We start from the raw sequence: 22,432 nt of genomic DNA, 5'->3' as shown, positions 1-22,432 counted from the left end.
TTAGGTTAGTTATAGGTCTTTTTGTCTTAGTTTTTTTGTTTCATCCATTTTCATTGTATATCAGTCAATCGATCATACAATTTCTTGTATTACGTGTGGGGGGAATGCACCCTACAAGCTCAGCTTTTTAGCATTCCTCCCCATTTCCAACATTTTCGTATACTTACAATTTTTCTGTAAACTTATCCTTTACTTTGTATTATGATGAAATCTATGTATTCAATTTCTGTAATATATTTATATGTTTCTGTTGGAAATGAAAAATAAATGAATGAATGGAAAAAAAATTACAAGTAGGCCTAAGTTTTCATAGAGTTATAGACTTACATGGCTAATTGGGGATCTTTTAATTCAATTTTTTCGTTTGTAAATTTTTTTTTTTTATTTTTTTTTTTTTTTTAATGAAACAATGTCATACCATATTACTCATACCCTTAGAATTGTGATTGTACCAAAGATCTGTAAGATCTTTGATTGTACACGTACTCGTAAAGTTCGGTACGTGGAAGATTGCGTAAGAATTTTCAATATTGCTGACTAACAGACTACAGCTAGACTGACTGCATGCAGAAGACAATACAACCGGCCACTTGGTTTGGCGGATCAATCCATCGCAAAGACCGCGCGCCAGTGAAGCCAAGATCGTAGTCATATCGATGTTTGCACACCGAATAGTACTTCCAATTCTGTGAAAGAGATATACTACATGCTGAATAGCTGAGCCGTGGTCAAGCAGATTATGTAAGTTTAGAGTTTGATATTTAAATAACGGGGATATGTGTGTTGCATAGCATGTAATTGCATGAACTGTGTTTGCCGGCTTTCGTTCGATATACCAGTCCCACATATTACTTATTTTGTAAGTGATGTAAACGCTGTCATGGCGTAGGTATATCAAGTGGGCCGGTGGGATGGGATCAGCTGGCCGGCAGGGTGGTTGGACACTAACTGCGACCAGCCCGAACATTAAGATAGAAAATCAGGAATGACAATGAGATTTGTCTGCTGTGAATGTAACTGTGAGTGCTAATTTTGTAGTTCCCCCTGCCTTGATATTTTAACATGTTTAATGCTGATTATTTCCCTCGGGGCCTCGGTCATATCTAACTGTTAGACATGTAACTGTTAAACTTTGTTGTCTTTAATTCAATTTGATCAATGATGCGATGGCTTTTTTTTTTTCCTGCCATTATCAAGCATTTTTAACCAAATGTAATGAAAATATGTGTAATGATTTTGAATCTCACCTGCTGGTGAACTTTTCAAAGTTAACTTTGAAAACGTTTTATACAACTGTAATTTTCAGGTTGACATGCATTACATTTGTTGATACATATCTATGTACCATACCACTACAAGATATTGAAAGTCATGAGACTTGCCTATCATGCAGATTATGGGAACATAAGGCATTGTAAAATACAAGTCACGATTCCCTACTTTGTGCTTTGCCGAGTTATTGAAGTATTGTCTTCTTCCAGGCCTGGCCTTGTAGACTATACGGTAGCTGTGATATCAACATGTTGATCAAAAGAAGAGGAATGCAAGACATTACAAAACATTTTTGCCCAAATTGCCTAAATGGTCACCGGGTTGGTTTGCTTATTTTCATTTTTCATCTGACAAGATGCTGGATAGCCCATGCATTTGCTTCACTGCTCTTTGCAACGAATGAATGAAGCAGGGTGTGTGAAGATGAGACTCTGTCACACACGAGAGCTCCGTTTTATGTCCTATCTGAGGGACAGAGTGTTTTGCTTCTACTAGCCATACTAGAGAGGCTGGCATGGTAAAAACATAACATTGCTCAGTAAGACTCACTTGGATTGAATTTGAACGCACGACCGAACCTGAGCCATTTGATTGAAGGTATACACTACCTACTGAGCCACCTTGTACCCTTTCAGTAATAGATTATGAGGTAAAGACCCCATAATCGTTGTGGGTGTTAAGTTGCTAGTATTTTCACTTGGCCAAGAATGAGTTTTAGCTGCCCGAGGCAATTGGACAATGTGGGTTTGAGTCAAGATTCCCTCTGAAAGTGATGTGCTGATTGCAAAATGAGTGCAGCGTTGCTCCCCAGGTGGTCTCACCAGATTCAATATACTGCCATGACTAACCAGATAATGTCTTACAAACATTTTGCATGGTCTTTGGTTCACCGCAAAGAGGACAAAGGCTTGACATCATTACATGTCAAAGACAGCTCCAAATTTGACAGTAACATCACAGTTTATTTTTGCATAAAAAATAGATTAGCAAAAAACAGTGAATGCACATAAAAGTCAACATCAATGCAGATGGGGAATTATGTCTGTAATCCCATGATTGTAGCTGTGGTTTAGAATTTTGTTTACTCCCTATTAAAAGGAAAGACATTGAACATCAATGCCCAATTATCAATGGTTTGGAAAAGAAAATGAAGGTCTGTATTTTTGGATCTCTAGACCATCTAGATTTTGTTTTGAGTGCACAAAATTGAAGGTCTCATCAATTGCGGATTTTGTCTCCTAGTGAAAGGTAAAACACGACTGAAGCACCCTAGGATATGCAGATTATGCTTTAGAAATCTATAGAGATGGGCAGTGGATAAGTAGTTAGATTTGTTCATATGAGTGTGTATAATTATGTGTGTGTGTTTGTGTATCTTTGGGTATTGAAAATATCCAAATCTGTGTACAGATGTACGATTCCTGAAACAGGTGATTTGGTCATACTTTCATGTCACTTTTATGGAGATTTTAAAAAACATTTTTCTCCTAGGTTTCTTATCTAATCGCTGTAATACTGACATGCAGTGTGGTGTCTTCATTCTTTGTACAGTGATTGTGAAATAATGCAAAGGTGTTTCATACATTCTTTTGGGGAGGGGGAGGGGGAGGGGGGAGGGGGGAGGGGGAGGGGGAGGTGAGGCGAGAGAAGGGGAAGGGGGCTTTTAGTCTATTTGAGCATCCTCCCTTACTAATAATGGGGTTCAGTTTAGCACACTATTGAGAGCAGCACAAAGTTTAAGTGCATAGCCAATACTGCCAGTCAAGTGGGGTTGATGCACTATTTGTTTCAAAATGTTCACATGCATTAAAATGTGTTTGTTTGTGTGTGTATCTGAGTGTGTGAGTGCATGCATGTGTACGTACAATCTATTATGTACAATTTTGATTTTATGACTGAATTGACAGGATAATGTGCATACTGTAGATGTTTGTTCAGGAAATCTACATGCAGACAATGTCCACACACAGTGGACTTTGATAAGAAGCACACACAGATTAGCTGACCTGATGATGTCATCAACACAGCTTTTACATTGATTTGACCTTAAAATACATCAGTACATTCATGTCTTTGGATGATAAATTCAACAACTACTAACCCCTTTCCTTTGAAAAATCAGAATTGGTAGGAACAATATTTAAAAAGCCTGTTTTTATTTTAAAAAAAAAAGAATTGTAAAACTCTTCAACTATCTTGTTTTAGTGTGATTTGAATGAAATTGCTACTATTTCTTTGAACTCCTGCCAGTATTAAATGATAGCAGCCTTAAACAAAGACTATTCACAACTCTTCATGTGCCTGGGCATTTAGCCTAACTTGTCTTTTTTTTTTTTTTCATCAGCATTTTGAAAATCTGCCAAAACTGACATAATTTTACAGAGCTCAGCAAACCCACGACTGAAAGTATAGTAATGTGCCTCAGTCAAACAAGAAGGCCTTGGACATAAGTGACACAATGGGGATTACATTAGTAGGTGGATTATGTAATCTCTATTTATAGACAATTTGTTTGCAGACATCCGTTTCAATCAATGAAGAAAGCAATGAGAGTGTGTGACATACCATTTGGCTAACACAGCACAGTAAGGGTTAGAGATGTTGTAATTTCAAATGTGTTACATCTTGTTATGTTGTTGTTTTTTTAACAATGGATGCTAGATAGAGATTCTTGTAAAAGAAGGAATTTAGAGTGATTTTGTATGTTCAGTGAAGGAGAGATTATACAGTGCTTACGTTGTAGTTATTGCAAGTCCTGTGTGTTCTACTACTCAGTCTTTTTTGAGTTTATCATCTACTGTAAGTTTAATTCTTTCATATAAATTCAAGTGCTTGAATGTAGCATGGAAGCATTACCAGTGATGAATCAACAGTAGAGAGTGGCATTCCCGTGGAAAGCGAAGCATCAAATTTCCGTAATGAGGTACACTTGCATAAAGATGCACTTTGTCCACTTCAGTCATCACCAGTAGTACAATGTAGTCTAGCTTCCAGACTATTAAAAACCCTTGTACCATCTTCTCTTCAAATTGAGTGTCCTGTGACTAAAAGGGACATTACATCAGGGGGGTGTTTCATCAACGAGTTCGTCGGAGTTTTCACCGACAAATTTGCTATCAGCCAATCAGACGCATGATTTCATAAGCTTTTAACAGTTGTCAGTGTAAATCCTTGCGTCTGATTGGCTGATAGCAAATTCGTCGGTGAAAACCTCCGACGAACTCGTTGATGAAACGCCCCCCTGCAGGTTCTGTATTTATACCCCCGCCAAACGAAGTTTGAAGGGGGTATATAGGAATCAGCGGACGGTCGGGCGGTTGGTCGGGCGGTCGGGCGGTCGGTCCGTTGGTCCGTTGCAAATCTTGCGTTGCGAACTACTTCCTCAGTTTTCAACCGATTCCCATAAAACTTGGCACAGATGTGTGCCTTGGGTTGTAGATGTGCAAGATGTATTTTTTGACAGTACCCAAAAGTACGTTGCCATGGTAACGGCATATTATGGGCAAAAATGGGTACAAATCTTGCGTCGCGAACTCCTCCCACAGTTTTTGATCAATTTTTATGAAATTAGGTACAGATGTTCATCTGAATATGTTAATGTAGAAGACACATATTTCCGCAGTGGCAAAAAGTGCGTTGCCATGGTAACGGCATGTTATTGGTAAAATATAGGGCAAAATGCTTCATGGCAAAACTGCTTCATCGGTGTTCTTTCAATTCTCATGGAATTCATATTGAATGTTTGTCTTAGGATATAGGTCAGCATGACACATTTCTTGACAGTGACAAAACGTATGTTGCCATGGTAACAGCTCACATATTACATGTATGAGCCAAAATGATGGAAAATTTTGTGTTGCAAACTACTTCCTCAGTTTTTGCCCAATTTCCATGAAACTTGGTACAGATGTGTGCCTTTGGTTGTAGATGTGCAAGACGCATTTTTTGACAGTACCCGAAAGTACGTTGCCATGGTAACGGCATATTAAATGCAGAAGATCAAGGAAAGATCTTGCGGATTTAACTACTTCCTCAGTTTTTTGACTGAAGCTTATGAAATGTGGCACACACCTTGATCTTGGTGGGAAGATGTGGAAGACATATTTTTCGGACGTGTCGGAAGCTGCGTTGCCATGGTAACGGCATATAAATGGCAGAAGATCAAGGAAAGATCTTGTGGATTGAACTACTTCCTCTGTATTCGACTGAAGCTCATGAAATGTGGCACACACATTGGTCTTGGTGGGAAGATGTGCAAGACATATTTTTTGGACGTGTCGGAAGCTGCGTTGCCATGGTAACGGCATATTAATGGCGGAAGATCAAGGAAAGTTCTTGTGGATTGAACTACTGTAAAAGTGGAAATTTTCGCGGTGTTGAAATTTTCGCGCATTTCGTGCAACCAGAAACTAGCGCGAAAATAAAAACACGCGAATATTTTTGCTTGCCATACGTTCCTGTGCGTGATGTCTTGATTCCGCGGAATTAAAAACACACGAAACTCTTCTGACCCGGCCAAGCGCGAAAAATTAGTCGCGCGAAAATATCCACTTTTACAGTACTTCCTCAGTTTTTGACAAAAGCTTATGAAATGTGGCACACACAATAGTCTTGGTGGGAAGATGTGCAAGACATTTTTCGGACGTTTCGGAAGCTGCGTTGCCATGGTAACAGCATTTAAATGGCAGAAGATCAAGGAAAGATCATTCCTTGGGTAAGACTGTCGTCACGGGGCGGGGGTATTAATCACCTTCAGTGATATTTCTAGTTGAATCTTGATAGGTTGCTGAATTTAATGTCCCCACAAGGGGGAGTTCCTGTCATTCTGTCAGTGTTATTTTGCTTTAAGAGGGATCGACACCCACTTAGAAAAAAACCAAACAAACACATTTTGCTGCTTCTAAAATGTACATTGTCTTCTTGCTCACTTCCCTCTCTCCCTTCCATGTCAACATCAATCCTTATTCTGTCTGTTTAATCACTTATTGTGTGAATATTTTAAGCATTCATATCTAAAAGTGTACCATTTGCATGGGTCTTGAAGAACTGGTGAAAGCTACGGTACCAGTTGCTTCCCCTCTGTGTGCAACAAGTAACCACACATTGCACAAGTTGTTGTTGTATATAGTGAAACATATGTATGTGAAATTCATATCATCTTAACATATCTGTGTCCTGAAGGATTTTTTTTTTTTTTGGCTTTTTTTGTTGTTGTTGTTGCAGTGATTATCATCTTGTCAGCATTGCTCAGGTGGTACCTCTGAATTTTAGCGCTTATATCTTTTCTTCAAAATCAACTAAATAGAACTGGTTAAATCAATAAAATCTGCACAAGGTTAAAAAGGAGGATTGTCTAAAATGTATTACTTTAAGGGAAAGAGATGATATTTACTCTTCTGGAGCAGTTTAATGATATGATTCATGAAACTTTCCATTGTGTGTTAGAAGATGGAGAGATTTTTGTGTGGTACTAATCCTTTAAAGTACTGTTTGGATGAAAGACAATGAATCAGGTACTTGTGTAGGGTTTTCGACTGCTTGCAATCATGATCAAAAGCGTGAATTTTTTAAGGGAGCATTTACTCGAGACATAATATGTTTTATCTTTCTTATATCTTCGCCAGAGATTAACACGACAGCAGCATGGCGAAGGTCCGCTATTCAATGCCATTCTGGCGCTTCAGCACTCTCATGCGCTTTTTCCTGCTCATCGACGGGACAACATGCCTGGTACTCTGGCTTACAGGTGAGTGAGTGAGAACTCTGTGGCAAAGGAGATGTCGAACCTTCAGCTAACTGAGTAACGGTGACATTATGATAATCATTCCTAGATGAATGAATGTTGCTCATCGCAAGAATAAAGTAACCCCACGCTTATATATGACAAGCAAGAACCCAGCCAGTCTTCCTGGTGTGAAAAAGAAATGGTGTAGTTTCAAATTTCCATGAGGAGTGTACTATTACAGTTCAGCCTTTGCTATAAATAAATCAAATGTTCGTGATGAATTCTATTCTGAGATGATTTAAGGCAATTGAAAACTGAATCCTATAGTGGTCTTGTCGGACCCTATCTGTTGAAATATGCAGTAGTTCAAATCCTTTCCATCTTCATATGAGAGCTTTTAAGTTAGATTTGATTTCATTTCATTTGATGATGGTTTATTGAAACAAACATGCAAAGTACAGGAAATGCACATGATTTCACAGATAGATTGTAAATGTTTCCCGTGTACCTTATTGATAGCTATTTGATAACTGTTGATAACTAGAAAATGGCAAGAAATGTATAATGTCACAGCTCTCATTTCATTCTGAGGTGAGATGTATTTGTCATAGTGTGACTGGACGACCTTCTATTCAATTACTGAAAATCTGAAAGAGATATCTTTCTTATCGCACTTTGAAAACAAAATGCGGAATGTTGGTGGAAAAAAAAAATGACCCACAAACTGTACTGTCTTGATGGTGATTTTGATGTCTAGGAGAAGTTTGGTAGAAGGGTAGAAGGCTAACGAAAGATTGAGGGCCGTGAACTTTGAGCTCATTATCCGATGCAATCCACAAAAGGTCTTGCATACCTGTCCTGATAGTTTGCGCAATGCATGTTTAATCATTTCATTGTGTGTATGGTGGTGCACGTGTTTGTCATGCACATCAGCTCTAGCTATATACTGTACCTGCTAAAGCTGTCTTTGCCAGGGAGAGGTTTTTTATTTTTGTGTACCTGCTGTCTGTACAATGCACAGTTTCTGCACAGCAATGGTGTCCCCTTTTGGTGTAGTTTTGTGTACTGCTATCAAGGCGCAATCTACAGCAACCTGTATCAGTGTCAGAGGGGGATCCAGAGGGGGGCGTATCGGGCGCGCTCCCCTCTTTATTTTTTGTTAAAACAAAAGAAATAAAAAGAAAAAAATGGGGGGGATACGTGCACCCCCCTTTAATTTTGTAAATGCGCCTCCCCTTTACGGACGGATTCCTGGATCCACCCCTGAATGTAGCGATAGTGAGATAAAATGTACATTTAAAATGCAAACTGATGTTAGTCAAGCTAATACACAGGTTCGTAAAAGCTGGTTTACAAGGAAATATACTTTAGGAAAAGATCCACCTGATTGAAAATAACAACAACTACAAAAACAAGCAAAATCTATTTGACTTCAAGTAATGTGACCTTAAGTTCACATGTTCTGCTTTTACTTGTGAAAGTAGAGATTGGTGGAATTAATGTAATATCTGCTGTTTACATCGCAAAATGACTTGGAAGAGTATGTCCAGTTCATGGTTGTGTGAGGATCATTAAAATCAGAATCAGAATCATGAAGATTGGGGGGGGGGGGGGGAGGGGCGTGCTACGAGCACTCGTTGAGTACATAATAACTACATGGTATACTTAACGCTTCATTTGTACATGTATGGAACACGAGATAATATTTCCCTATGGATTATTTCTGCCACTTGAATGAGTTCATGATTACCTGTGGCAATAAAGGGAGAGTAGACTTATCTAATCACATGAATTGTCAATTTTAACTGGAGTCCTTTTCACCTTTTACAAGTATTGGACTTTGATGCCTCCCAAAGGGCTTTACAAAGATTGGATTATGTAGAATAGATTCAAATTGTTCAGCTTGATAATAATAATGTATTACATGTGTAAGTATGATTATCTGCAGACATACATTTTGATTATATCAGTTCCTTCATACAATAACTTCTGAAGCAAGGAAACTAAAAAAACTAAGATAAAATATATGGTGGCAGTCTGCTCTTGGTATCAAGTTCCTGTTCAGTAGATGCATTCATAGTGACGGTGAATGTACAATGACGGTGAAATAAGACTGCAGTATTATATGTGGTAATTTTTATCATGAATGCAAATACACCACAAAATGACATCACAAATGATGTTTAGGGTGGTAATTCAAACTTTATATGAAACACACATGTGAGATTTGAGTGTACATTGTGTCACATAATACCACTGTTCATACAGTAGCATTTATTATGTTACCTGACACATGTCCAGGCTTCTCCTAATTAGAGATATGCTTACAAAATTACTGTTGTATGTGCAGTGCTTACCAGAAATACCATGGTTATTTTGTGATTGAGAACTGTGTCAAATGAATTATTGCAGTATCTAGTATCTTGATGTTTAATACCACACTAAATTCCAATGTGAATGCAGGTTGTACTGAAGAGCAGAGCGAAAATGAGACATAGTTTTACATTCCGAGTGAATTAAAGTGATGATTGTTGAATGGGATGAATCAGGTGTGGAGTGCCCAAACAAGTGAAGAACCAGTCATGTCTGTCATAACTGTTTGACATCCCGACTGGTCAAAATGGCAGGAGGACACTCCGCCTACCTGGAGTCCGAGGTGGTGCACTGGACGATCATGGGGTCAGCCTTCGAGCTGGCCTGTCTGGCCCTGGTCCGGATGATGCTTCTCTTCTATGCCTTCACCAGGATGGAGGACTATGCCCTGGCCATGCTTGACCAACCCTACAATGCCTCGCTGACCGCCTGGAAGCGCTGGATGCACATCTTCACCATCGTCTTCAGTCTTCTCGGTCTGGCCTATTCAGCCACCAAGGTCAGCAGCCACAAGCTGTGCTAGTCAAACCTTTAATATTTTTCACTTTATTTCACTTCTTTTTCTGTTATTTTTTCTTTTTCTTTTTATGGTATTACATTTCATTTTGTTTCAATTCACTTCATTTCATATCATATCACTTCATTTCAATTCACATCATTTCATTTCATTTCATTTTGATCTATATTCATATCGGTGCATTTCATTTTCTCACTTTTTTTTTTTCATATACCTTCTGCCTTGATTTTATATTATTTAAATGTTCCTATCATTACATTTCATTTTTACATAAGATAGAGAAACACCAATGTGCTGACAACACAGCTGAATCTGAAGTTGAAAGTAGAAATACAGTATTCATCACATAATCGGGACAGGTTGGGAGTAGCAAACACGGCCCCTTTAAGCGGGGTGCCCGATTTCGCGATGAGCATTCACCATACACTAACGGCATACGACATGTACATGTAGTGCACACACACACACACACACACATGCATACTGACGTAGTACTGTACATGTACATGAACACACAACCACGCTACCCCTCGGCGCTACCCTCTAGCTCTCCCTGCACATGGCTTTGCTTATATGTAGGGGAGAAGAATGTTTTTATTAAGAGTAATTCTCGATTATTTTCATGATTATTCTACTCAAGTTTACCAATTTTTGTCAAGTTAAAAATTCTAGCCATTTATGAACTTGTTTGATTTAATGTATTAGTGTTTATGTTTAAGTATCATAAAGGCATCCTCCCATTTTTGTTTCATGATATGTCTAAATGGAATTTGTATTTTCATGATTATTCTACTCAGGTAAGATATAGCCTGAGAATGCCATTAGCCTGCTTATGCCCCAGTCACATAGACATCCCGGATCACCCTGGACCACCCCGGATCTGATCCGGGGAGAGATCTGTGTTGACGCCGGGAGGCCAACACGGCAACTTTTGGAGGTCAAAAACATCCGGCATCATCCGGGGATTGCCGTGTTGGCAGAGCAATCCGGGGTGGTCCGTGTGGCTGCTGTGTAGCTGCCGTGTTGATCCGTGTAGATGCCGTGTTTGTCCGTGTAGACGCCGCGCTCTTCCGGCCTTATCCATGTAGCTGCTGTGTTGATACCGTGTGTACAGTCATACCAAAATCCCGGATCTCCCCGGATATCTCCGGATCTCCCCAGATCACCGTGTAGATCCTTGAGCATCTGTGTTTATATGTGACTGGGGCATTAACAGTTAGGACTCATTCAATTCATTTTACAGGTGTACATGAATGGAATTCAATTAGTCCAGATCTCAAGTCCAGCACTACACTTTCTCGCTTCAGAACACTGTTCAAACAGCATACTTTTAAGAAACTGTTATCCATGACTGAGTAGATTGCTTGTTACAAAATTCATTCTTCTGTTCACTTCTCTGATCCTGACATTGCTATTGAGTGTGTGTGTTACGTGTGTGATAAGAGCATGGTGTATGTAGGGCTGCTAAGTGTTTTTTTTTTTTTTTGTGTGTGTGTTTTTTTTTTTCTTTTCATTTTGCACAATACGCCATTTAATGACTGTACTTTGTGTAATATTGTTTTGGGCCCTGCTGACGTTGCTAACAAGCACTAGATGCTTCAAAGGGGTTCCGGCATTAATTTCTTTAACATGTGCATGTATATACACATTGCTTTTGTTTTTATTGTGTACATAATGTACTTTTGATTTATTTTGCGCCGAATAAAAATTGAATTGAATTGTTTCAGAGACTTTAATATGTCTCCAAGGAACACACCTGTTGCTTACAGAGGATGCCAGTGAAAAGAGTTGTTTCATATTGCTCCAACCAACCATAGCTTGTATGTAGCAGCTGCAGTAATGAAAATAAACCATGCATGTCATTTTATACCAAAAATGCACATAGTATGTTATGGTTTGAATGCAGAGTAATCTGAATCTAAACATCCAATCACTATTAAAGCATAAATTAAACCAAATGTCAAATCTGCAAATTAGCAACATATATATGTTTACAAGGACTTGTGTGATAGCTAGGAAGTATTTGACAGGTCAAAGGTCAAAAGTCATTACGGGTATTAAAAGGGACCATACCTGATCTTGATGCGGTTTGCAGGGAGGGCTTGTGCTCAACGCCATCCTGAACTTTACGGACTACACGCCGATGCACATCACCTACAACGTGCTGGTCATCGCGTCCGTCGTCTTCACGCTGGTCGAGCTCGTCGCCTCGCTGGCCGCGCCCCACTACATGCGCCGCCTCCAGCTCATCCGCATCGAGCACCAGATCGACGAGGAGGAGGAAAAGGAGAAGGCGTCCAAGTCGAAGGCCGACCTGGCCCGTGTGCTTGCCCTCGCTAAACCGGTGAGCAGAAAAGAAATCGGGCTTCCGGCCTCATATTGCAGTGCAGAATAAATCACGACAGACAAAGTCTTGATGCAAGTCTACGCCAATAATATCAATTTTCTCACCCTTGTCCTTGCCCATGACCTGTTCACCAATGTCAGTCATTGCCACATAAAAGAGTATCAAAAAATTAAACATCCCATTCTGATGGATACTAACATGAACACTGCAGCACCCAGATTAGCACATGACATCTTCGGATTATTGCTACAAGTAAAAATTGACAGTGCACTTGTCAACCCGTTAAGGACGAGTCCTGAGTATACACGGGCAGGTGTCTGTGGGAAATGCATGTTGTAGCAAAATCAGCCCATCCTCAGTGGGTTTAGCCATTGAATGGAGTTGCTCTCTCTAGAATTTGATTGATCTCTTCAATCATTTCTGTCAAGAAGAAAACAAATTTTGCTCATCATGACTGTGTATTCATTCATCCAGTAGTTTTGCTTTTGTGATGTTAAAGCGGGCCACCCCTTTTCTTGTATGAATTACATTAGGCTGGAATGACAATTGGAGACACAGAATATTTGCTCTTTGTGATGACATCTTACATTGCTCCTTCCCATTGTGTAGGAAACTGGTATTATCACTCTGGGAATGGTAGCCCTCATTGGATCCAGTGCCTCGACCATGGCTGCTCCCCTCTTCTTCGGCAAAGTGGTGGACCAGGCCCTAAAGGCGTCCAGCATGTGTAAGAATTGTCCAACGATTTGATGTGTGTGTGTGTGTGTGTGTGTGTGTGTGTGCGCGCGAGTGTGTTTGTCCAGAGCTCTGTATTTTTTTTAATTTCCTTCTTAAACTGAATAGCATTAGCTTATTTTACTTCATAAAAATAACTTGTTTTTTATATACATTTTATATCACACAAAATACATCTATATAGTGTATGTTGTTTGAGAGTTTGTATTGGTGATGTAGATGAGAAAGAGAGGTTTGCGGTAACACCATGCGTATGTAGCGCATGGGTGCGTTTAAGTAATACTCTAAAGCGAACCAAAGTGAACTGAATTGTGGGAGATTTGGAGCATTTGAGTGCTCTGTGGAGAAAGCGTACCTCATGAGTTATTTTTAGAGGGAGTCATGCCTTTTGTAGCAAAAGGGTCATTCACCTGGCGCGCTTGAACTATTTACAGATGTCCCGAACAAAGAGAATGAATTCTTTGCATTATGATGTACATGTATGTGTATGTTACGCACATTCTTCACATGCGAACTTTGGGTACGCTTTTGGTATCCTTTTGGAGCACATCGGGAAGTGGTCCAGTTCGAGCACCCCTCTGGTACGGATACGGTACAGTACAGTTCACTTGAAGAGAGCGTTCGAACGCACCCCATGAAAGGACTGTTGTTTGGAGAAAGAAGACCCTGGAAAGAGGGTATAAAAGAAGGGAAGGGACATGGAGAGTGTGTAGGAAAGGCAAATAGTGACAGTAGCAGAGCAGCCGTGAGCTGGAAGTTGAGGTTGCACTGAGGGAGACGGGAGGATAGGAGACAGAGGCTGTAACAAATGATATAGCGAGGATTAAGAAAAGGGTTAGAAATCAATGGGTGGAGAAAGATGAACCAGAAAGGAAGGAGAGGGGGCAGGAGGAGGTTTGAAAATCAGGCATATAAGAGATAGAAGTAATGAAGATGTGAAGATACATGTAATTAGACAATCTGTTCAACAATTATTATTATTATTTTTTCAGGGGGGGGGGGGTGGTCAAATCCATGTACCCTCTTTGGTGGAGAAGAAGGTGAACAATGAATAGAAAGTAGAAAGAGAATTCTATCAATACTTGACTCTTGACACTTGACTTAACTCCTTTAAAAGGTAGGAGGAATCATGTTACCCCTAACATTTTAAGTCAGTAAAAAGCAATCAGGGAATGTTGACTTTTCAGTAATCGACATGGAATAATAATCACACTGGTGTTGTACAACCCACTGGGCCTTTGGATGTTGTACCTAGCATGCAGGGCAACTCAAGAATACTTTATTCCAGCAAAATTATGTATATGGGACTGAAGAAAGTGTTTGCCCCACTTGCTTTGACAGATCAAGTCAATAGGATGGTGGTCATCCTGTTCCTCATCTTTGCCGGGGGCGCTGTTTGTTCCATGATCCGCTCCTGGGCGTTCACCCTCGCTGGGATGCGAGTCGTCTGCCGCCTCCGCACGCGCCTCTTCGGTGCCATCATCCGGCAAGAGGTGGCGTTCTTCGACACCAACCGGACTGGCGAGCTGACCAATCGCCTCTCATCGGACACGCAAGTCGTGCAGAATGCTGTCACGGTAGGTTCACATCACACAGACCCCAGAAGCAGTCTGTAGAATGTATCATGCCGTATACTACCCAGTATCTGTTGTGAATTATCTGTTAAATTGGAAATGGTATGCATATTTCCATATACTTTTGTTTATGGTAGATCAGTCATAAGTAATAGTCATAGTAACTTATGCAAACTTGTTAAGAGATTTCATGAAAACTAAAGCCTGTAGCCAAAATAAATGTATGTGGGGCCATGTAATTATTGTGTTGCCACTTGATTTCTTAGCACATTGGCTAGATGTGTGTAATGCATGATGCTTTATTTTAGATCAAAGTTAGATTCAAGGGTTTCCTTGAGGTAAAAACCATTTTGATATTGCAAAATGAATTTAATGTTGTAAAAAGAATGAATTATATCTGCCTATCACCGAATGATGTATTCAAATCTAGTATCCTCATTTCTGGACAATATTCACAGGTGAATGTCTCAATGCTGGTGCGATACAGTTTCCAAATCATCGGCTCCATCGCCATCATGTTCAGTCAGAGTGCAGCTCTTACGGGAGTGCTGCTTTCTGTAGTCCCTATCATAGCAATTGGTGCAGTGCAATATGGTGAGTGCTTCTTCTTACCTTTTAATACAACCTCACAAGTACTTCTGTTATTGTTTTCACCATGTATTTGGCATTTCCACAGTAAAAGAGTCATTATCTGGGATGTAGCTGTATTTATGCCCAAATGGAAAATTTTGGGTAAACGTATGTAACACTGGACAGAATCTATGTGCTAACATATGAAGGTCAGATTATGAATGCTCATTGAAACTTTGTTGTTTTTTCAACTGAATGGCCTAATATTTATTAGAAAATATAATGACAGCTCTAAAATTCTATTGAACATTGTGTTTTGTGCCTTAATGATGAGTGCATGTAATATGGTCAGACCACAAGTTAGTTTGAAGTGATATGCAACATACATATACACAACATAATATATACATACCTGAAAAGAAGAAGAAGAAAAGAAGAAGAAAATGAATATATTTATGCATGAAATGACAAAACAAACAAACAGATGTTACAAATTTGTGCCTTGGCAGGGCGGTACGTGCAGGACATTCGAAAGAAGTTTCAAGATGCGCTTGGCGATGCAGGGACTGCTGCCGAAGAGGCCATCTCTAGTATCCGCACGGTTCGATCCTTCAGCGGTGAGAGCAAGGCAAACTCCACCTACGGGAAGGAGATTGACAGGAGCTACTTCTTCGGCAAGCGCATCGCCATCGCCTCAGGGGTCTTCAATGGAATCGTTGGAATTGTCATGCAGGTGGGTTACACAAGAGGATGCACCGAAATGAGAGGATGAGGAAAAGAAGTAAACGAGAGAATGGGGGAGGGAGAGAACGGGATGATAGTGAACGGGGAAAGGAAAAGACAAGAGAAAAGGCATGAATGAGGAAGGAGAAGATGAAAGGAAAGAGCACGGAAAGGAGATAACGATCAAATGAGTAAGCCCGGCTTATGAAATTAGATATCTTAGAGAGATCATTGATTACCTTACTGTTAGAAACTGAACTGTAAGAATGATAAAGAAATGCTCCCTCTGTACTACTAACAAGAATTCTATGCATTAAATACTTCCTGTTCTATGAAAAATATTTTCCTAGAATGATAAAAGTTTTCCTCTTTTTTTTTTTTTGATGCTATATTCTCTTTCCTTGAACCTCTAAAGATTATCTTTGTGTTCAAAAAGTATTTTGCAAGATTTGTGGTATATCATGCATAGTTTCTTGCTGTATGTTATGGGATTACTATCAAACAAAATGCCATGACCATTTGTTTCATTCCTATGCAATTCCGGCAGGGAGCCATTGCATTGGTCCTGTGGTACGGAGGCAAGCTGGTCTTCATGAACAAATCTGACCCATCTCAGGGCATCTCCGTGGGACAACTGACCTGTAAGAACCTACACCATCATGATTCCCACTAATTAGGGTGCAGAACTGACCAGTCAAAGTTGTACCTTTCATATAAAGTGAACACAAATAATGAGGGAACTATCCACTATTATTATTGCAGGGTTAAAACATAAAATCACCGTCTTACTCTGGTATATTAGAGGAAGCGGGTTTATGCCAATAGTTTTTATGTGATCAATGATCACTGATCAGTGATGAAGATGATACGCTCTAGCATTTGTTACCTCTGCAACTGAAGGAGGAGGTTAAAGTGATCATCGCCGTTGGCTTGTCTGTTTGCAAAATAACTCAAAAAGTTGGTAGCGGATTTAAATGAAACTTACAGGAAAGGTTAAGAATGACACAAGGAACAGATGTTTAAATTCTGGTACTGATCCAGGAATTTTTATTGATTTTTTTTTGATTTTTTATCTTTTGGCATGTAAGGTCAACAAATTCTGAAGTTCAGGCAGCACGAACTGGAGGTTTTCATACACACACTCGAGTGCGAGCTCTAGTTTCTGCTAGGACAAGGTGCGCCGCACAGCTGGAAGTTTAAGACGTAACAAAAGGCTTCTATATTTGGAAATCGTGCGATTTTCAGTATACATCGGTATGAGTGGAAATCATTGATCTCTATGGAAGTTTAGGAGAGTGATGATGATAGCCATGATTTTGAAAGTGATTATGGTCATGATGAAGAGGGTGATAAATTATGTAGCAAAAGTGATTACAAAACCCGTCTTTATGTTTCCCCTCTTTATCCTCCGCAGCTTTTATGCTCTACACCCTGAACGTTGCCATGGCGTTTGCTTTCCTCTCCGCCCTCTACGGAGACTTCATGCAGGCTGTGGGCGCCTCCATCCGCATCTTCCAGCTCATGGACCGCCTGCCGGAGATCAGCAACGAGGGCGGCGACCAGCTGATGGACTTCTCGGGCGAACTCGGCATGGAGGGGGTCAACTTCACCTACCCCTCACGGCCGGACAACGCTGTCCTCACGGTGAGCTGAGTTTGTTAAGAGAGTGGGTGGGGGGATATCTTTAAAAATATTTCTTGCTATGTAACAAGTGCAGTATTATGGAAAAGATAATATTTTTCTCTGTTTGATGATGACCTATAAACTTTCAGAAATCTGGAAATGGCATTTATCTGATTTTGCATTCAAACTCCTTTTATGATTTATTGCAATGCATCTGAATCTGGTTTGTTTCACAGGATGTGACTTTTGCGGTGCAGCCGGGTCAGATGGTAGCCCTGGTGGGTCCGTCAGGGGGTGGGAAATCCACAATCGTCAATCTCTTGGAGAGATTCTATGTGCCAAACTCTGGAGAAGTCAAACTAAGTATGTTTCCTGATATTCATACTTCTATGTTATGTCACTAATCAGTTTTCAAAAAGGTATTATTTTGTCAATTATGAAAAAAATGTTTTACATTGTGTTTTTGCATTTCATCCCTTTCTTACTTCTATAAATGGTAGATAAGTATGAAAGATGGAGGTAAATTTGGTTACTTCTTTTTTGTCAAAATTATGAGGGGTTAATACTTCAGCTGCTAGATATTTTGACTGTTAGGGTCATATTGTAATGCAAGGACATTTAAAGGTACACACCAACTACTGAAACATGCAAATGAAGCTCGTTACCTTTTAGGCCCTTTTCTCTTGTCTACATTTCAGATGGCTGTTATTTCTTCAGCTGCTATGATATATTTTGTCTATAAGGGTAATAATGTGATGTAATAACATTTAAAGGTACATACCACTCATTGAGATGTGAAAATGAAGAAATCTAACTTCGAGGCTTTTTGCTCTCTTTCTATTCTCCTCTTCTCTCCTAGGCGGTGTTGATCTTGCCAGTCTGGATCCCAAATGGTTCCGACAGAAGATTTCCATCGTCAGTCAGGAACCGGTCCTCTTTGCCTGCTCCATCAAGGACAACATCTCGTACGGAAGGGACGCCACCGATGAAGAGGTAGGAGAGAGAGAAAGGAAGTATTTAAGCACTCTCCTAAAACTTACCGTACTGTACCATACCTGCACAGGAGGAGCACTCGAATGCTTTCAAAGTGTACTGTATTGTACCATACTGAGCAAAAAGTGGACCACTTCCCGATGTGCTACAAAAACATATAGGCCCTACCATACCATACCATGCCATGCCAGAGGACACTCAAACTCAAAGTGGTCCAGAACAGCTGTTGAAAAGAAATGAATGCACATAACACACACTATGTCATAATACAAAGAGTGGATTCTGTCTGTAAGGGAGACCTGTATGTAGCGTAGGTATGCAAGGTTAATGTGTTGGTTGCTACAAAACATGTGAACCCTCAAAATAGCTCCTGAGGTACCTCCAGACAGTGTTCGAACGCTCCCAATCTGGCACGGTTTGGTACGGTACAGTATGATTTGTTTAGGGTAAGATCAGTTAGCTTTTTGAGTGTTTGAATGTGGCCAATGAGAGAGAGGAAACTCTACTTCCTAACTGTGTCATCAAAATCCAAGACAAGGTCAAAGGTCACCTGTACTATGGTGTAAACTGCAATTTTCAGCCATTACTTCAGCTGTCACTATCTAATGCTGGTATTTTGTAAGAAGGATCCATCATTCGTCCTCCGTTTATTTTTATCCCAGTTTGTCCCGATAACTGGGGTGGCCAGATTTACCTCACTCTAACAGGAACCACTTTCACATCTTCTCTCCACTTCACCCAATTTGGGGCATCCTCTTATTCCTCAAGTGAACCTTCCCAAGCTCCTCCTCCACCATCTGTCTCTTCCAACGTCTTCTTTGGTCATCCTCAACCAAAGAAGAAATGAATAAGAATAAGGGGTCAAGCAGTCACAGAAATCTAGCCGAAATTTAAATTTCCCAGCCTTGACTTCCACTAGAAAAAATCAATGAGTGTTGTGTGGTGTTTTTGGAAAGGAGTGAAATGGGACATATTATTTTCTTCACTTACCTATTGCCTATGAAGCAACAACATTGTCAGATTCAGTGTATTTTATTTCTTGAATACTGGGCCATGTTTTATGAAGAGTTACAATTGATTATGTAGTTGATTTCTGTTGTAAGTCTATGGCAGCCTGTGTGGTAAGGAAGTTTATAATCGACTCCATCTTTTGATAAAACGGGGCCCTGGTATGGAATGGATCAGTGTTGTAATGAGAACGTTTTGCTGTGTTTCTCCCAGATCTACGAGGCAGCCAAGATGGCAAACGCTCACGAGTTCATCACGTCTTTTGAGGAGGGCTACGACACCCTGGTGGGAGAGAGAGGGGTGAGGCTGTCTGGGGGCCAGAAGCAGAGAGTGGCCATCGCAAGGGCCCTCCTCATGGACCCAACAGTCCTCCTTTTGGATGAGGTAAGAATAGAAAGATGGTTGGGGGGGGGGGGGGCATGTTCACTCTTCATCTTAATCTCATATGAATCACACTGCTTGCACTCCATAGAATTAGCATGCCCAAGCTCCCTTGATCTCAAATAGAATCACATGGTTGATATTCATGTTAGTTTATGTAAGAGACAGAATGAGCATGTTCACACTCCCTCATATTTACATGTCAAATCATGCCTTGCACTGGAAAACACGATATCTTCGTGGCATGAAATTTTCATGAATTGGAGCCGACGGCCTTTTCCGCCACATGAAATTTTCGTGACTTGCCTCTGATATTCAATGCATATAGTGTAGACAAGAGCTTTCGCGTGCATTTTAATTTTGTGAATCTTGGGTCTCGCAAAATTCACGAAATTAAAATGCACTGGAACATTCTTCGTTTTACAGCCTGTGACATGAAAGTAAAAGTATTGCATAGGAATGAACATTCCATTTCTATGATGATATTGCTCAGGATATCAGCGAGATGTAGTGGAAATACATGAAATTTAAAAATGAACAAATGAATGAATAAATGGTAGTTCAGTGCCTATCATGATGCCTTCTATCCCACAGGCGACCAGTGCCTTGGATGCAGAGAGTGAACACCTGGTGCAGGAGGCTATAGACAGGGCCATGGTGGGACGGACAGTGCTGGTCATTGCTCACAGGTTGTCCACTGTCAAACACGCATCTCAGGTAGGCATGGCAATGAGATGTATCTGTCTTTAGTTAGAAGCAAGTTGTGGTCATTGGTCACGACATTCATTGATTTAAAAAAGATAGTAATTTAAATTTTCATTTTGTTTGTTGCTTCAATTCCAAAAACACATGGCCAAAGTGTTTGAATGCCCTTGGCCAAGTCATCTCTGTATATCTCTCATTTCTTTCTATATTTCCCTGTTTCTGTATATCTCTCCATCTCTCAATCTATCTACTTACCTGTTTATCTATCTGTCCATCCATCTATCTCTATATACCTGTCTATCTATCCATCTGTCTATCTAATTATATTTCCATTCACCTTTCTATCAAGTATGTTAATTAATCTATCTATCTGTTTATCTTTATATCTATTTCTGTGTTTACCCGTCTAAACTAACTTCCTTATTGTCTTTCCATTTATGTCTTTATTCCATACAGCTATTATCTCTTCCTCTCCATTTCAAAGGTGGAATAACTTATTTCCTGGAATAACTATTCCGCGGAATAGTTATTCCAGCTTTGAGAATTCGGGCCTATATGTTCATCAGTCCCCGTCTATTACTGTATAAAATGTTTCTACTTATCTATCATTTTCAATGTATCCCCAACCTTTTTCCCCAGATGCCATAACTCCATGTAGAAAGTTGATGAATCATGAAATGTAGATTAAAAATCATTCAGTGAATAGTGAAGGCAATAAAAAAAAGGAGAAAAAAGAATGATTGACTTATTGTGACATGATAAATATGTTGATGTTTACCTGATTGTGTATTTCTATTTTGGTTTTACTCCTTTTTATCACTGTAGGTGATTGTGATCAACAAGGGCAAGATAGCTGAGAGGGGGACACACGAGGAGCTGCTGAACAAGGGAGGGGTCTACAAGAAGCTGGTCCTGCGGCAGCTGAGCGCCGGAGGGGGTGCGGCCGGGTCCGCCACCGGTCCCCAGAACCTAGGCACCATCAACGGCGAGATGGGCGACATCGAGGAAAATGGGGAGGATGACGATCTTGACATCAACGACGACGATGATGTGGCCTTAATTCAGTGATTTTATTGTGATGACGGGTATATGAGCATTGATGATGATGATGATGATGATGATGATGATGATGATGATGATGATGAAAATTAATGTTAATGTTAATACTCTTTACGGTGATGATAAAGTCAATTGAAAGAGCATCAGAGAGTGATCATGGTTGTACTAATAATCAACATCAATCTGATGATCAGTGTGATGACGATGCAATTAAATGTATAGATGAGCTTTCGTCTTTGCAGACCAGTATGAGAAAAATGAATGAAAATTGTGTCGTAGCCAAGCTGCCTGTAGTTATGCAATGTAGATGGAAAGAAGTGAAATTAATTTTATTAGGGTATGTTGACATAGTGGTGCATATTGTTGCCATGGTGTACTGTGGTTTATATGTATTTCTTCCTTCAGAAACCTGTTGTATGCTTTTTTTGGGTAATTCGCTTTGGGAAATGGCGTTTGATATCTGCGTTTATAAAAAGTGGAAATATAATTTGATGTCTTGTCAAGTGTGAATCTCCCATTGATTGAACAGAGATTGAGGCAGATGCAGGTCCATGAATTTGTCATGACTGGTCTTTCAGGGTGAAGTCCAGGGTCAAATGTTACCCTGCATCACAAAACCAACAAAAAGTCGCCAGACATGGGTTTTAAGTTAAGAACAGAGTCTCAAAGAGCAGACTCTAAGCTTTAAAATGATGTATAGCTCAATTGAAATGGACTCTCCTTACCTATATAAATATTGGAAAGAAAGTACACGCTCTGGAAAAGTGTGAACCGAGAAAAAAGGCGCTGAAGTACAAGCGTAACAAGGTCTATTCAAGCACTTTCTT

General features: G+C 40.0%; 1 protein-coding gene across 1 annotated transcript; it reads left to right on the top strand.

Moving 5' to 3' along the window:
- Positions 1–615: 615 nt before the first annotated feature.
- LOC140227936 (uncharacterized) lies at positions 616–21,614 on the top strand. The gene is made up of 15 exons (XM_072308320.1): positions 616–741; positions 6,897–7,018; positions 9,625–9,869; positions 11,983–12,231; positions 12,844–12,961; positions 14,311–14,546; positions 15,002–15,137; positions 15,623–15,846; positions 16,384–16,477; positions 17,251–17,480; positions 17,696–17,822; positions 18,319–18,452; positions 19,674–19,844; positions 20,436–20,558; positions 21,372–21,614. Exons 2-15 carry the CDS (start codon positions 6,916–6,918, stop codon positions 21,612–21,614), a joined length of 2,433 nt encoding a protein of 810 aa, XP_072164421.1. The 5' UTR covers positions 616–741; positions 6,897–6,915.
- Positions 21,615–22,432: the final 818 nt, after the last annotated feature.

This window comes from Diadema setosum, chromosome 4 (assembly GCF_964275005.1).
Source record: "Diadema setosum chromosome 4, eeDiaSeto1, whole genome shotgun sequence".
Classification (NCBI taxonomy): Eukaryota; Metazoa; Echinodermata; class Echinoidea; order Diadematoida; family Diadematidae; genus Diadema; species Diadema setosum.
This window is presented reverse-complemented; position numbering and strand designations above follow the sequence as displayed.